At 30.1% G+C, this 17,889-nt stretch overlaps 1 protein-coding gene and 1 non-coding gene across 2 annotated transcripts; one reads left to right on the top strand and one right to left on the bottom strand.

The window, feature by feature from the left end:
* Window positions 1-7,008: 7,008 nt before the first annotated feature.
* Window positions 7,009-7,080, top strand: TRNAQ-UUG (transfer RNA glutamine (anticodon UUG)). Its single transcript has one exon. It is a non-coding gene; the product is annotated as a tRNA-Gln (tRNA).
* Window positions 7,081-9,769: 2,689 nt separating this feature from the next.
* LOC129290567 (F-box/LRR-repeat protein 3-like) lies at window positions 9,770-14,438 on the bottom strand. The gene is made up of 8 exons (XM_054927364.1): window positions 13,625-14,438; window positions 12,862-12,987; window positions 12,182-12,286; window positions 11,670-12,063; window positions 11,461-11,590; window positions 10,851-11,145; window positions 10,509-10,760; window positions 9,770-10,062 (listed from the first exon to the last, which is right to left on the bottom strand). The coding sequence occupies exons 1-8, from the start codon at window positions 14,261-14,263 to the stop codon at window positions 10,009-10,011; spliced, it is 1,995 nt and encodes a 664-aa protein (XP_054783339.1). The 5' UTR covers window positions 14,264-14,438; the 3' UTR covers window positions 9,770-10,008.
* Window positions 14,439-17,889: the final 3,451 nt, after the last annotated feature.

Here is a 17,889-nt window from a genome sequence, read left to right as displayed (position 1 = left end):
GCAAATTAATGTAACAAAAGAGAGAAAACAAATGAGAGGTGAAGAGAAATGGAAAGAGCAATGCTAGGGCTTAAGGAAATCAACATTTAAAAGTACTTTAGAGCTTAAAAACATTTGAAGTAAAGTTTCTAAGTTTAAATCTTCCTACCTTCTTTCATGTTCTTAGTGTTGGAAGTAGGGTTTGGTTGATAATAATAATTTTCGATCTATATGGGCTATGGGTCCAAACCCATTAATTTAAATAAAGTTAATGAGAGTTAATTAGGCTAATAGAACCTAGCATTTATGGTTTTGTGAAGATTAGCGGTTGGGGAACATTTAATGTTCAAAATTTCTCCATAAATATGTTAGTCAAAGCAATATGGCCCATTAATAACTATATAAGAGTTCAATGATGTTATTGTGGGCTAGAGGAAGCTAAAAAACTCAATGTGTACCTTTATATGAGAAGAAAATGAATCTTAAGAGTGAAAAAATGTTGAGTTAATAGTGGAAAATTAGCCCAAGAATGGATATTGATAAATTATATTGTAATGTTTGTAGAGTAATCACTTTGGCATTATTCAAGCTTCTTAGAAGCTTTGGGAATAAGTATTTGAAGGATGAAACCTTTGACTTCTCAAAGGTTTGAAGTAACCAAGAAATTTTATCTTGTACTTTTGTGTGTTAATTAATATTTTGATTGATATTTGAAAATTTAAATGTGTGAAATTGAATGAAATGCAAGTGTGGCATAAATTTCTTGAAAATCCACTATAATGATTCTTGTAAAATTCCATGACAAGTTATATACAATTCTTGAAGTATTGTTAGTGGATTTTTATGATATGATTTCTTGAGAGTTCAATGATTATATGTTAAGTAGAGTCAATGACTCAATATGTGAATGGTACAATGAAATCAAAATTGTAAAGTTCAACAAATTGTGAGGTTAAGGAGTTCAATGAATTTGTGAATGAGAAGTTTAATGAAATAGATAATTGGAGTTCAATGAATTGATTGGGTATGTATTTTGTGATTGCCATGTCTATGATTAGGTACAACAAAAAGTAAATGCATGCTTGAAATAAAGCATATCTATGCCTTGTATGATTATGAGAGGTGGGAGTTTACCTAGAAAAAGAAATAGAGAATTCAATCTACATGGTAAGGCTCCCATCCAAGTTGATGGCTTGCCTGGATTGTTATTTGTATATTATCTCACTTATTCAATAAGGAGCTATCCCACTAGTTCAATAAAGAACTCAAACCTAACTAACTATCCACTTATTCAATGAGGAAGCTAGTCTAGAGAGAATGACACCTCATAATATGAGAAAATAGAGAAAACTATGATCCACAAGTGAGATGGGAAACCTTGGCCGAGTAACTACTCACAAGTGTTTTAGTTAGGGTAGTCTCAGTGTATAGACGAACCCAATGTGAGGTAGCCCACAATTTTGTGTCAGGGGAAGAAGGAGGATATAAGGGAGGTATGATCATGTATATAATAAAAAAGAGCACATAGTTATTGATGTGTGACCTTAGTAAAATAAAATGTGTGAAAGCCTTGTTCTTTATGAAAGGGCATTAATTTGATTAATATCTCAGGAGTATGTATTATTGTGAGTGAGAATGTGGATGTAAGCTCTTGAAATATGTTTTATGATTCGATATTGATTTTTATCCTATTTGTATGTCTTAATGGGAATGAAAGAGTTAAGTTATGCCCTTGGTTATGCCCATGCTTTGAAATTGTTTGTCATTTTTTCACTTGTATTTAAATTAATTAATATGCATTAATATCAGTTAGCTGAACCTTAATTATTGAGTAATTATACTCACCCCATTATCTTTAATATTACAAGAAATAACTCAAGAGAATCAGAGAAAGGAAAACAACCAATGGCATAGATTTGTCATCCTATTAGTAGGCCTCTCCGTCTTTTGAGTTTATATGTGTATATGATAATTGAAATTGTCAACTAGGACTAACCCATATTAGATCTTACTTGCATAATTTGTTTTGTAAAGTGCAAAGTGTATTTTGGGCCTTAAGATGTATGTATGTGAATTGGGTTATCTAAAGCAAGGCTAAAACACTAGTACAAGTAAGCAATGATTATAACGTGTGATTGTTGTGGATTTTATTCTAAAACGTGTGATTTGAGCTCCCCCTTCTATTCTTGAGATTTAAGGGTTGAGTATTGAAATTGTGTTTTACAAGTGTTATGTATGTTATGGTACATTGCACATGTTGGTTTAGTTTATTGTATTTAGTCTAAGTGATGTTAATGGCTCTTGACTTTTGATGTATGAATTAAATACTATTTGGCTATAAATTGATGAAAAAGTGAGAGTTTTGAAATGGATGTCCAAATTGTAAATGAGTAATAATTTAAGTGTGAAACAAAAGCTATTAGTTAGAACTTTGAAAATGCTTTCTATAAACACCTAGTTTACATCAATCAGACATCGGACGGAGAAATGGGGTGCGTCAGAAGTTGCTCGGAAAGCTGACAATTTATAGCAGAAATTTGCTATCATAAAACATGCAATGTGCCGCGATATACTATGCAACGAGCCATGGTGCATGGCATAAAGGCTCACGAGCTACGACGCAAGTTTCATGAGCCATGGCACATGCCTATGAAATTGTAGAATTGTATTGTTTTCTAATTCTTAAGCAATTGTACTAATTCTTTAAATGATCCCTTACTTTCGCATAATGTTTATACTCTGATTATCAATTAAAAAACCTTTTGAAATGGTTTTAACTTAAAAACTTGGGATCCCATCTTTACAACTCATTTGTGAACTTGGTAAGTTTGTCTTTACCTTAAGTCAACCTCTTGATTAATTATGATTTAGAGTTAATTGGTGAATAGTAAGGAAGGAGATTACATGTGTTGTGGCTTGGGCACCCTAGTTGCAAGTTTTTTTTTTTATGGAAAAAGGAGTGAATTTTATCAAGAGTGCCTAACTTTTAATAGAAATACAATTTGATTATGAAACTTGTGCCATTAGCTAAAGCTAGAATAAAGCTCTTTATAGACACTTAGATCACCTCAAGGACAGAGAAATGAGATGTGCTGAAAATTCATCTTAGGTGCTGTCATTTGACAGTAAAATTGCTATCAAATTCATACAATATGCCATGATGCATGGTACAAAGGCATGCAAACTGTAGTGTATGTGCTGCTTTTGGCACAGTTCATTGTTTTAGAGCTTATATGCAAATGTTTGGATTTTGTCTTTAGTTCTCACATTTTCGCATATATTTTAAACTTTGATATGGGAATATTAAAAGTGTATGGGAGTATTTTAAATTGTGAAAACTTAAAATTTCTATTTTAATATTCTACAAACTTGGTAATCCTTATTAGAGTTAAACCTTTAATTACCTTAGTTTTATAGTGAATTGTGTTAGGGTAAGGGCAACCTTACACCCTCTACCCAATAAATAGGACCAAATGAGTATCATGTATCTCTTTGTTTTTATTTATAAGCAAAACTATAAGTTTCAAAAAGCATTTACTATATTTTTTATAAATTATCCCTCATAAAGTCAATAGTTATTTTCATTGCACAAATTTGTTTCATTAATTATAGGGATAATTTAATTCAAATTTTTTCATTTCAAATATAATCATTATACTTAACTAACTTTTTTAAATTATGTGAATTGATTATTTTTTCTCATATATGAAAATGGAGAGAATAGTTATTAATTGAAAAGGCTACATATATTTTAATAATTTAAAAGATATAATTATTATTTTCTCATGTCCCTATTATAGGCCACCTTCTACAAATATTTTTTTTTATCTTTAATATAAGCCACTTGATGAGGTATTGATTACATTTTTTTTTCTCAATATTTCTCATATATAAACTCACCAATTATGTGAGGGAGAATATAATGCAAAATTAAAAATTTTTCATTTGAAAAGGGGTAAATTTAGATGTTCATTCTATTTCTAAACTAAGTTATTAACTTAAACACATCTCCTTAATTTTGATAAGGTAGTTAAAAATGCTTTATAACAAGAATTGGAGAGAGGGTATTTTTTTTGTTAGTAAGCAAGCCAAAAAGAAAGATAAGTTTGCCTCATACTCCTGTGATTTTATTTTCAGTATGCTTTATTAGAATCAAAAAAATTTTAAATTTTATTAACTTTATTTTAAAACTTAAATAAATTTTTATCTATACTCTCCAATAAGGACAAAAAAATTATTTTTAATAATTTTTTCTAGCATCTAATAAAGACAAAAAGATAAAGATGAACATATAAAATATTAAAATATTTTATAAATAGGGCTAAATTTTTTCTTATCCCAACTTATAAATATTATTAGAGTATTAAGGATGGGAGGATATATACATATTTAAATGCTATGAAGTACAATTTATGAACAATTTGTTTTATGTTGAAATACTTTTTACGATCCAAAATATATAACATTTAAACAATTTTATAATGATTAAAAAAAGAAATTGTAGTTTACTTCCTCTCTTTTTTTTTCATATTTGATGAATAGAATGATTTCTCTTTGAAAAAAATATGATTTATCATAAATTTTCATGTTTTAATTGATACATAAAATTATTAAATAAAAATTTAAAATAAAGAAAAACTGAATAATAAATAAAAAAAGTTAATATATAATTTAAACCCTGCATTATAATTTCAAAATCAATTTAAATCCTATATTTATAATTAATATATTTTAAATCTTAAATAATCAAAGTTGATATTCCTTACGTTTAAAAATGTAAGGTATTTTTAACTAAATTTTATTTTTTAATAAAGTAATTATCTATTTTTAAATTAATCATATCTTTTTATATCCATCACTATTAAATATTTTATAATAAATATAAAATTATTATCAATATATGCATTTTTTAAAAAATAATGATTATATCTCAAAAAATAAAAAATACATTATATTTTTAAATATTTAATTTTTTTAAAAAATATCTTATATATATTTTTTGACGGTGGAGTATATCCTGCCCCACCATTAATTTGAAACTAACACGGTGACTCTGACCAAAAGAACACAGTTACTTTTTGAACACAATAAGGCCCACAGTCTCTCTCCATATGACTCTCTCTCTCTCCCTCTCTCTCTCTCCCCTCTCTTGCTCAACAACTGAAGCAGAAGAACACGATGAAGGTGATCCAATTGATTAGGCATGCTCTCATGCAAACTCTCTTTTGGGTGGAACACATTTGCAACGTTCACGGCATGTATGTAGTTCAAGAACCTCATATATATGGTGGAGGGAGTATTAGGGAAGATGTAAGGCCCAAACTATGAGAGCATTGCTTCATCTGATCTTCTGATAGGAAAGGAAGGAGCTTGTGATAATAGTGTGGTAATAAGCGGAGAAGCAAGCACATGATTGGACCCACAATATAGATAAAGAGAGGCTAAGTGATCAGGCCACATCAATGACCCAAGGGATGAAAGGATTGTTGATGAGGCAAGAGACCAGTCGACCTCGGTCGGCGTGAGCCTTAAGCATGCGAGGAAGAAGCTCCTTGCGGACAAGCTCGAGCAGGGGAAGATACTGGTCTAGGTCTTGGCGTCGGGGCTCGTCCTCGGGCCAACCGTCATTTAATGACTCGAACCAGATGAAGCCGTCGTCGATGGTAGCAGGCTCGTCGGTGTTGTTGCTGGCTTTTCTCATTTGTTTGGCTCAGATTTCTCATCTTCTTTAGTCATGGTCTTCTCAAGAGCAAGAGAGGCGGTAAGACCTGGCCATCGCTGGCACCAAAGTCTCAATCGAGACCCCTCCCATCATAATCCGGTGAGAATGTCGTGTCTCCCCTCGCATTAGAGCGTATTGATGATGGAGATGGAGTCTCCAGAATCGGCTGAAATGAAAACACATAATCTCCTTCAGTATATGCATATTCCAAAAACTGGGGACGAGTCAACGGCGGAGTCCTTCCCTGAGGCAACGTCGAAGTTGGAGGGAGAGAGAGTGAGGAGGATGGACGAGAGAGAGAGAGAGAGAGAGAGAGAGAGAGAGGAGAGATTGGGAGTGAGACGGATTTGAATTCCATGTACAATTTTAATAGTTAAAATTTAAATAAATAATTATAAATTCATACTCTACTCAAAATTAATAAATAAATAAATTTATTTAAACTGTTAATTTAAATTTTAACAATTTAAAGAATAGACATTTTATGTTTTGTATCAATTAAGTACAGTTATTGAATTCAAATTTAAGTGAAACACGATAAGAATATTAGCAAATTAGCCCCACTGTGTGTATAAAGTGATGACATTAGTTCAAAATTAATAGAGGAGTGAGATTGCCTTAAATTTAATTGTTTAAAATTTAAAATTTATTAATTATGAATATAACGTTTAAATTACCTATAGATTTATAGTTTAGGATTTAAATTATATATTAATCATAAATAAAACAATGCTCAATATTTTTTGTTTAATAAAAGGTGAAGAAAAAGCAATACAATAAAAAAGAAGCTCAAAAACGAGAAGACCTAAAACCTCCGGGAATGTGAGATTTGATTTTGGAAGATATCTAAATGTTTTTTTATTCATATTCAGTAATATCTGGGTGCAGTTTAATTATGTTTAGGTAGATATATTGTATTTTGATTATAAAATTAAATTTAGTTTTAATAAAAATTATTGAAACCACCTAACGTTAGCTCATATAATATGAGTGTGGTGGGACATGGTAACAGTAATTTAAACACCCATATTGTAACAAGATAAAAATAATTTATTATTAAAATGTAAATGACCACAACACCAAATTTTGAAAAATTGCATTTCTAATGCTGATTATAAAGATAGAATACCTTTTAGAATGTTTTTACAAATTTGAACTATGACAAATGAGCGATGGGAATTAATGAAATTTCAATTAATTTTTTAAGCTAATCGTTCAAATACATGTGGCGAAAGGAGGAAGATGGAGCAGGGTTTTTTTTTGGTTATTTCGAGTTAACTATATTCTTGGTTTCATATTTCACCAGTGGTTCTATGGTGTAGTGGTTAGCACTCTGGACTTTGAATCCAGCGACCTGGGTTCGACTCCCGGTAGGACCTTAGAATTTTTATTTTGACATTTTTTCCTTCTCTGCAATTCAATTTCGTTTTATAATTTGAATTCTTTTGATGATAAAATTTAAAAAATATATATAATCTTTAGTTCTTATAAGTTTATTGAGTTTTATTTTTAATTCTTATAATTTTTTTCAGTGGTTTTAATATCAATTAATTTGGATTCTTTTGATGATAAAATTTTGAAAAATATAATCTTTAATTCTTATAATTTTATTAGGTTCTACTTTTAATCTTTATCAGTCCCTATAAAGACTAAAACAAATGAAAAAAATGAAAACTATAAGAATGTAAAAAATAAAGGTCATCTAATCTTTCTGAAATTAAAAAGACTAAAAACATTAAAAAATTACAAGAATTAAAAATAAAACCGGATGAAATTATAAAAATTAAAGATTGTATTTTTTTTAAAATTTATTAATCATTCAGAGATCAAATGACGAAGTGAAGAGAAAAAATAATTTACATGTATATATAGCTTGGAAATTTTATATTTCAACTGATCCCCCTTATTTTGCTTACAATTTATGCAAATATAGTTTAGATTATATCTATGGCTCAACGTAAAAATTGATCTAACCTAACCAAGCGAACGTTAAAAGACCACTAACTTCTCCTAAATGATAATCATACATAACCTAAAGTCTGCGGAGCCTTGAGAGCCATTTATCTACTAGCTACACTCACGAAAACATAATTTTGTTTGCTTCTAACTTCGCACCACTTGTTATAAATCAACCTTATTATTAGAGTATCAGGCCCAAAAAAAAGGTGTTTTTTGGTAAGAAAATATTATTATTAGAGTATCAATTATTAAAATCTAAAAAAAGTACAACAATCATGAGTATGTGGGTCATTTTGGGTTCTGTACGAAACACGCTTGAATAGATATAAATAAAAAATGTGGGTTAAATTAATATTGATGACAAATTCAACGAGGGCTAGTATTCAATGCTGGTCCAATTGGTGACAAAGAGGGCTGTTCTCAACAACCAAAGTCAACTCTGCAAGTTTGTGAGTTTAATTGGTGTATTGTCTCCCTTGGCTGTTGCTCCCTCCAACATCGTTTAATATATTAAATTACATGCGTATTTATTGGTCGAAAATTAATTTATCAAAAATTTATTTAATAAAAATTAATTTTTGTAATAAAATTTATGTTTGATTATATTTTATAAAATTTTTTGATGTTTGAATAATATATAATTAAATGTATTTTTAGATGTATAATTACTAAAAAGAATGAGTTTTATTGTAAGTAATTTTTGTTGTGTAAATTGTGATATATTTAAAAAAATTATAATTAACATACTTTTACAAAAATTTTATAAGTAAATTGATTTATATAAATTTATAATTTTTTTACAAACATATAAACTCACAATTCACATGTACTAAATCATGAACCGTGATTGTAATTTAGACAAATACATTCTAAAAATAAATGGTTTCACCCTAAAAAGTATAAAAAGAAAATAAAAATTAATATTCTGCAAACGAGAAACAAGAATGCAGGGAGACAAAAAATCACAGCTACAATAGAAGGACAACAAGATGAAATAAAAAAATCAGCTACATCCAACCACATTTTAAATGCACTTTTAAAATGTACATTCATCTCATAATTTTTTTTTTTCAAACAGCTTTTAGCTTTTAAAAAGTGCCAAATGCATTTTCTAAAAGTTAAACGGAGGTTATCCAAACAATGCCCATCTTTCTTTTTGTGTTTTTTTTTTCAAATTACTCCACATAATTCAAAAAATATGAATGTTTTTAAAATCTTGCTTACTCTAAAATATAGTATTGAGCAATGTTTTTAGAACCGAATTGAATATTGAACTGAAAAAGTTAGTGGTTTACAGTTTGCATGATTCAATCAGGTTAGACTAATGATCAAACCGATGATGTAATAATTAAATTAAAAAAATTATATATGTATATAATAATCTACATATAAGAAAAATATATATGAAATTGCTACTTAACTTAAAAAAATAAATATTTTAAGTTTATTATGACTTAACAAGCCATATGATACAATATAATATCAAATGATTAAAAAAATTAGTCATTTTTAAAAAAAATTGATAAAAAATAAAAAAATTGAATAGTCCTGTTTTTGAAAATCGAATCCAGTTCTTGGCTTGATTCCGGTTCCCAATCCAACTGTCGGTTCGAAACGACTCAACCCGACTCAACCCTTAAAACAGTTTTCTTATATGAACCAAACCAGAATCCAAGATCCAACCATCTGGTCCAGTCCGATTTTAAAAACACTGGTATTGAATAATTCATATAATGTTTTTAATTATACTTCTTAATTATTATTCTTTTTAGAAAAATGGTTCATCCAAATTTCAATAGTCATTGAGACACTTAAATAGAATATTTAATGAACGTGTTTTGAATAAATTAAATATTACATTTATTTCACTCAAAAGTATAATTGAAAATATATAAAAAATTAAAAAATTAAAATTTCAACTATTTTAAATTCTTAAAGTAGTTTCCAATGTGCCATAAAATATTATGGGACAGAGGAAATGTCATTTTCACAAATATAAGCTTGCCAAACGAACAGCCCCTTTGATTCACTTCTACACTTTATTTTCTCTCTCTTTTTTTTATAAAAATAGTCCAAAGATTAACTTCGGATTTGAACTTGTTCCAAAGAGACTTCTACATTTTCTCACAAAATAGTAAGAGTATCATTGAAGCTAATTTAGTTGCAAAGTTCAGGAAAGACATTAGTTGCACTGCTACAACAATTCACAAAAGGGTGGCACCATTACATTTACATGTAGCGAAGAGTACATGCACAAATCACTTCCTATTTCTCTTCATCTTTATTCTTCTTTTGAATCAAATGGGTTTGGATTGTAAATACACACAAGACCCTTCTCTATGACATCTCTAATGCGTCCGATCTTCCAGCTGTAGCTTCCAACACTTGGGATCCACTTCAGCCTGCAAATGGGACAAAAGTAATTTGAGTAACGATCGGATTTAGCAGTAACTAGACAATAATGCCTTCAATATTACCCTTCATCTTATCTCCATCCAAAAGTTTGTTTCAAAACTTAATAAATTGTTGGCTTGAGTTGAGCACTTTGAAGTATGAGTTAATGGTACCAGATAAGCAATCGACAAAACTAACAATTCGATGGCTTTGGCATTGATGTTTGAATGAGACAGAATGGAAGAGTAAAACATTGACAATATCTTCACAATTGAAGAATAAAATGGAAAAAAACCAATAAAGGATTGTCCGAGACCAAAATAGGATTTTTCTCTTAAAGTCTGAAGTTTGGGGCTCAAACTTGGGAGAGGACAAGATACAGCAACGACCCATATTTTTATTACTCAAGGAAAGAATGTCCAATTTTTCATAGTTATTGTAGTTTGCTACATACCTGGAACACTTTATTTCTCCACTCAAATACACACCCACGCCCTTCCATGTGTTTGATAAATGGATCAGGCAACAATGATCTTAACGAAAGATGAAGCTTCACTTTTTTTAGCCCTCCACATGCCAATAAAGCAGTAGCCAGTCCTCTTGGAGTCAAGCCCTCTACATGGAAAACTGTAAAGGTCTGTAGGCTACTGAGGCTAGCAAGGGAAAGTAGGCCCAAATCAGTAATTGAGCTGTATGAAAAATTTATCTGCAAAGAAAAGACACCTCGTTAGTGTTCTAGTAAAAAGCATTATCACATCCGTTATGTTTCTAAAAAAGTGAGAAAAGAGGAGAGGACCTGTCTTAGGTTTTGGGAGAAATGAGCTATTGAAATCATCCCCCTATCATCGATGTTGTAACATTTCTTTATGTCTAGACAAGTAAGCAGCTTACACTTGTTTGCTATAGCTGCTAGACCAATTGATGTCACAAGAGTACACCCACGAATTTCAAGCGTTTTCAACTTAGAGCATTGCGACAAGGATAGTAAGGAGCTATCAGTGATGGCAGTGCAATAAGCTGCATTAATCATCACAAGTTCAGGGCAACCACGAGCAATTCCTGAAATACCTGAATCTGTTATTCCTGTAGACCTGGACAAAGAATATAATCTCCGGTGACTATGGATAATTATCCTTAAATTCCTGTGTGTATGTATAGAGAGAGAGAGAGAGAGAGGATATGTGTGGGCGTGGGTGTCAAATAATATTTTCTTAAATAGCAAGACGGATCTTCAATGCCTTAGTGATTAGTTCATAGAATCCTGGTAACTTATAAACTTTCAAGCATGAACGATCACCCAAGTTGTGATTTCAACATCATTATCAAAGCCTTCAAAGAAAGTATAGATTATTCATCTAATGATAGGAATAGAGAAAGGCAAAAGCTCATAAATTTCATGGACACACCTGTATAGATCTAGCTCTTTCAACTTTGAGCAGCACTTGCCAACATAGGAAAGTCCCCTGTCAGTTATGTTCAGGCAGATTCCTAACTTTAGGTTGGAAAGTCCAGCACAAGAAGAAATGGATTTAAGGCCTGCAGAAAGAGAATGATAAGAATAGCAGTTGAGATGGGGTTTATAATTCCAGGGGAGATGAGGGAGAGAGAAGAAAACCTTCATCATCAATTTCATTATCAGTTAGGTCAAGATCCTTGAGAGAATGGCATCGCTGTCCAATCAGGATGAATGCTTCTCTTGGAACTAGGCCACATGACTCCATCTTGAGAGAAGTAAGATTGATGCAAGAATTTGCAATGCTTGCAATGGAAATGTCAGTTATCATGCGGCAGCATGTGATGTCAAGCTTTCTTAAATCTCTTTGTTTTGAAACAACGAGTGAGAGAGCTTCATCTGTCACTCCCACACATTTGCTTAAACTCAGCTCCTTTAGCGAAATGCATGAATTTCCAATGGCCATTAATCCGGATGAAGTAACCAGGCAGCCATCTAATATGATTGATTGCAACATCGCAAGTTTGTTCAACCCATCAGCCAGAGCAAGAGTCACCTGGATAATCAACTAAGAACTATTAGCTACAGCTGAAATCCCCAGGAGCAAAGACCATAAAGAAAATGAAATCTCAAAACCTGAAGTGTTGAAAATTATAAAGGAAGCAGAAGATTACAGGAGAACCATCTGCTAAAGTAAGTTGCTCAAGATATCCAAAACTGCTTGTGAGTGCAGATAGACCAGTGTGAGTTATGTTTTGACAGCCAGAGATATCAAGTTTCTGCATAAGTCAACATTAGCTTTTAACTAATTTTCATCAGGGATATTAAAAAAAGCCACAATGAGAGCCAAAGAATGAACATACAGATTACCGCAAACATAGATTCCAATTTGCTTTTTTAACAAAACAAAGGGGGGGATTAAGGCTTGCTTGGCAACCTGATTTGAGAATAGTTTTCTGCTCTGAAGAATTGAAAAAAAAAAAATCTATTTGGTAACGTGTTTTTTAGAACGTTTTTGAGAATAAAAAAAATCAAGCATTGTTTTGGAATATATAAAATTAAGAACATCTTTTATGTGTTATGAAATTATTATTCTAGAAAACAAGGAAAAATACAAAAAACACCTGTTTTTATTTTTAATTTTTTTTTTCGGGAACATGTTCTATAAAATATCAATTTTTAGAAAAATAAAACAAAAACAGTTTCTAATAAGCCCTTAGCTTCTTTCCACCTTCAAAGCTGAAATTCTGCACTTCCTGTCCAATTTCAAAACCGAACAATAACAGCTTCATGCTAACTTTGCTGTTTAGACAATTTAACAAACAAAACTGACAAGCTAACTCTCCACAAGTACCTTTAATGTTCTGCAACCTTGTTTGAAGACATCAAGGTTGTCATCATCAATGCCGAAGCATCCTTCAAGAACCAAATCCTCAAGATGTTGCAATTTAAAAATTGACGGCAGACATTTATCTGTGATCTGTCCATCACAAGAAACACAAAATCAGTTATCTCAACCAAATCAACCTGCCGAGATATTTAAATAAATAAGATACAATCAAGCATTCGTTTAACTTAAATTTGAATGAAAAATTGAAATATTAACTCCTTATTTCTTTATAACCATGGGACCTGATGAATATCACTTCACTTGATCTGGATGAGAAACAGAAATGAACTAAACATTTTTTCTCCCAGAACTTTGTATCTTAATTTCTTTTCCCAGCAGAGCAAGATCAATAATCTGAGCACCATCAGTAATTACCAACGTTGTGCCTCATTAAACCTGGTTACGTGGTTCTAAGTCACCAACCATTAAGCACTCACGTTAACTCTTGAGGGCCCATGTGCAGCACATGTGCTCACCAATGATGCCAATAATTTCAATGGACAAAATTACCCCCTGCCATTGAATACCACTACCGCTCGTCTCCTCCATTCAATTGGAGTATCTAAATTTTTTTTATCGCCTGAGTAGTATCTCATTTTTAATTTTCCTCGATTTCAAACACAATCCAAGCTGTGAAATTAAAATCTCAAAATCCCTAACTGCTCTTAGCATTGACCAAAGAACAAGCAGAGATAAGAAGAAAATGAAGCAAAGAGAGAAGGCTTACAGGTAAATAAGAGAGATCTAAACAACGAAGTTCGTTACACTTGATAGCAATCAACTCCACCCCCAAATCGCCAACACCTACGCACCACTTCAAGCAAATCAACCTCAACTTTCTACACCCGACTGCAATACACCCAATTCCCATGTCCGTAATCAGCTTGCACCTCCCCAGCCACAACTTCTCCAAGTTCGAAAACTGAGCCACCACAGAAGCCGCCGCATCTCTCAGCTCTGTCGCGTTCGATAAATCTAACTCCACCAGATTCTTACATTTCATAGCTAAATTAAGCAACCCATTACAGGAGAAGAACTTGGACTGGGACAGATCAATCCGTTGAAGCGTTTCTTTGTAAGCGTCGGCCACAAAAGCCAAGGAGCTATCGGTGACTCGACGGCAAAGGGAAAGATTGAGATGGGTTACACATGGGTATCGATTCAAGACAGAGGGGAGATGTTCTGAGCGAAGAGGTTTCAGGGTTCGGCGATGTTTAGCTTCGATGGTATAGAAAGATTTACAAACTAGGGTGAATGATTTTTTGTCAAGTGGGTTCGCATTAAGGAGGTCGAGGATGGTGAAGACGAGCTCCTCAGAGAGAACATCAAACGGGTTCTGAGTTGCAGGGGATTTCTGCTTCTTCATGGCTTTAACTGAGGAGAACAAGGAAGATATCTGCAAGTGTGCGCAACGCTGCTTGCTCTTTAGCGAAGATCTGCGAGATCACAGAACAAAGGATTATCATACGAGATATCTGTTCCCAAAAAGTGATGAATCGGGTCGTTAATAGAGGATTTAAGATGAGTATTGTTTTCAGCAGGGAAGACGGAGAGATTGAGGAAATAGAAAGACTGAAATGCCCTTGTAGTCGTTTTCCGTAGAATTCAGACGTTGAACTTTTTGTTCCCATTTGTCCGAGAAGACATAAGTATCCCTCTTGTCCTTTAATAATCATCATATTAGTTCTAAAAAAAAGGAAAATTATAAGTAGATTTCATGTAAACAAATTATTTAAAAATAAATTAACAAATTTGTAAAAATGCACTTAGATTTTATTAAACTTGATTGTAATTAATTTATGATATAAAATAACACAAATAATTTTGGACTTGCATCTTTGAATTCATTTAGATTTCACTTGAATATAATTAATTATAAAAATAATTGACTAATATAATTAATTTTAATTACAATTAATTATATTATAATGTAATTTATTTAGATATTAAAATTAATTTTATCTGTACAAATTATCATAAAAGATATTACTTTTTAAAATTAAATTATTAATAAAGTTATATTTAATATTATTGAATTTGTTAAAATTTATTTAAGAATTAAAATATATTATTTAATTGTAAAATTGAATCTATAAACAACCTCATAAAATTTATTTCAAAACATGATTCTGACTCAAATAATTAATTATTAAAAGTTTAGTTATTTAGATAATAATTTGAAAATCAATTATTGACCTTCATAATCAATCTTTTGACCTTTTTAAACAGGGCATTTGGCTAATATTAAATGGCACTGACTAACCACAAGCAGTGGTTGGCCAATCATCAGCCAACATTTATTAGTAAAAGAAGGTGGGTGTTTAAAGACATTTATATCATTTTACATGATAAATTAATTACAATCAAGTTTTATAAAATCTCAATGCATTTTCATAAATTCATTAGAGTTATTCATAAATAAATTTTTTACACAAGATTCATTTGTAATTTTAAAAAATTAGTAGGAAATAGGAATATCAAAATTCATTGATTTGTTTAATCAAAATAAATATATAACTGATATAATATATTTAATTTTTAAGGTTATATTATATTAAACTTGGAAGTTATGGGCCAGAAATTTCATGGAATTCAAATGTATTATCGAAATAAATTAAGAAATAGAAAATAAGGATGAGAGGGTATTTAAGTCATTGAGATTAGGATTGACTTCCGTACGGAGAAGGACGAAAAGGATGAGGGGCAATTTGGGGAATAGAGAAAAAGGAGCGACAGTTACGTGATGTTGGAAAATGGAGATGCTATGTGGGGGAGGATTATGTGGGGAAGGACAAGCTTCCAATGCGGCCTGTACGACAGCCAATTTTTGACTAAGACCCTCAGACTCTGAACATCATGGCCTCGCTATCATATGTTTGAATTTTACTGCCAATGAGAATTTTTTATTAATAGTGGGTTGTCTTTATAAATACTTTCTATAATGACATCTTCAGACCATGGCCTAATTCCCATGTCTAATGAGCCGCTAAGACGACTCACATAAATATTTTGTTGATGATAAAACAAATAAAATAAATTTCATTTTATTTGAAATAATCTTCTTATTATTTTTTTTAAAAGATGTAATACATTTAACTTTGGGGGAATAACAATAAAATTTTGAAAGAGGGAATTTTGGCAATTACCCCCTCAAAAAAATTTCTAACAAAATAAGTTATAGATATTAATTTTAAGGGAGAATGATAAATAAATTCCTTTAAAATAAAAAATATCAATTTGATCTCACGAAGTATGATAAGTCTTAAGAGACCTAATTGTCATTAAATTTTTTTATGAAATGACAAACCCATCAATCTAAAAAATGAATGAATTAAAATGATGAGAGAAAATTATAAATATCTAAATCACTTTAATCATTTATTGAATATGACTTATAAATTCTAGAATTAAAGTTGTAAAAAAAAAGTTTTGTTCTACTTTATTGATCGAAGAAAAATGGTGAGAGAAAGTTGTGAATGCTTAACTACTTTAGTTTTTTTATTGAACTAGAATTGTAAACTTTAAAACTAAAGTTGTAAATGAAAAAAAATAGTTGCACTTTGCTTATTGACAAAAAAAGGGTGAGAAAAAATTGTGAATGCTTAAATAATTGTAGTCATTTATTGAATTAGAGTTGTGAGTTTCAAAACTACACTTGTAAAAAAAAAACTTTGTTATGCTTTTTTAAATTAAGGATTATTTTTGTCAATTCATCAAAAACTCTTAAAAAGTATTGTTATATTTTGCAGGATTACATTGTCGTTTCTTTATATCGGAAGCATTTACTTGTCATCTTTCCTAATTTCAAGAATAAAAGAAGAGTTAAATTCAGAATTCAATACGTTGCTTGAAATTAGAACTCTTAAATTTATAATTGTTTAAAAGGATATTTGTAAATTAATTTTCAAAACAACAATTACTGAGAGCATACCAGTAATTAATTTTTTTTTAGATTTAACCGTTATTCTCTTTTAGATTTCAAGTAATTATAATTTTTAAATCATAAGTATATGAGAATATATGAATTATTTTATTTTTTTTAAATCAGCTTACATGTGAATAGGGGAATTTTGATTGAATAGCTTCTTTATTAAATGTTAGCACAGGACCTTCGTTCTTAATCAATTTATATTTTAATATTTAAGAGCATGCTATTATTTTTACTTAATGACATTAGCAAATGACATCTGGGTTCTTTGTCACAAAATGTCATTTCAATCATGAAATTTGCTAGAACTAATACTTCAAGAGACAGGGCTTATTTGAATCGAACTTAAAGTATTATATTTTATATAAAATATTTATATAGTTAAACTTAGTCCTAATACCCTCAGGCTTATTTAGGTTAACGCAAATACCCAAAAATTTTTTTAAAAAAATATTTTTCTTCATTTTTTAAATTAATTTTAATTTTTAAGTAACTCTGTTAAGCATAAAATATTATTTTAATTTTAAAATAATAAAAAAATAATAACTTATTAATTTGTACTCAGGTAACTCTATTACTGTTTCATTGTATTATTTATAGTTTATTTATAAATATTTTTTACTTATAAATTAATATCTTAGTTATTTAAATATTACTCTTATCATGATCATATATAAATATTTATATATTTTAATTAAATTATATTATTTGAATTATAATCAATTTTACCTCAATTCAATTATGGTTAGATCACTAACTTAAAATTATTATCTCGATTAATTTGAAATTTTTAATAATTTTTATATAAACTGTACTTTTCATTTTTAAGAATATCAAAAAAATAGTAATCTTTATATTATATTAACAAAATCATTTAATTATAAATAAAATATTAAATTTTTAATTATTTTTTTAAATTTTTATATTGTTTAACCCCTACATGTAAGGGGTATTTGCTCTAATTTATTCTTAATTTTTTATCAAATTTGATGTAGATGATAACAAAATAATTATCTAAGGATATTAATCTATGATTATGTTTATCTAGTAGAGCTAAGAAATCA

Source organism: Prosopis cineraria, unplaced genomic scaffold (assembly GCF_029017545.1).
Source record: "Prosopis cineraria cultivar Desert tree isolate PC_DT_omini unplaced genomic scaffold, ASM2901754v1 PC13, whole genome shotgun sequence".
NCBI lineage: Eukaryota > Viridiplantae > Streptophyta > Magnoliopsida > Fabales > Fabaceae > Prosopis > Prosopis cineraria.
The sequence above is the reverse complement of the archived record's forward strand: the minus strand, read 5'-3'. Positions and strand labels throughout refer to the sequence as shown.

Coding starts and splice junctions, on each gene's coding strand:
- LOC129290567 (XM_054927364.1), bottom strand. CDS start 14,263: ATGAAGAAGCAGAAATCCCCTGCAACTCAGAACCCGTTTGATGTTCTC. Junction 12,287..12,861: donor AAGGTTGCAGAACATTAAAG/GTACTTGTGGAG, acceptor TGACTTATGCAG/AAACTTGATATCTCTGGCTG. Junction 12,064..12,181: donor CTTTAGCAGATGGTTCTCCT/GTAATCTTCTGC, acceptor TTGATTATCCAG/GTGACTCTTGCTCTGGCTGA.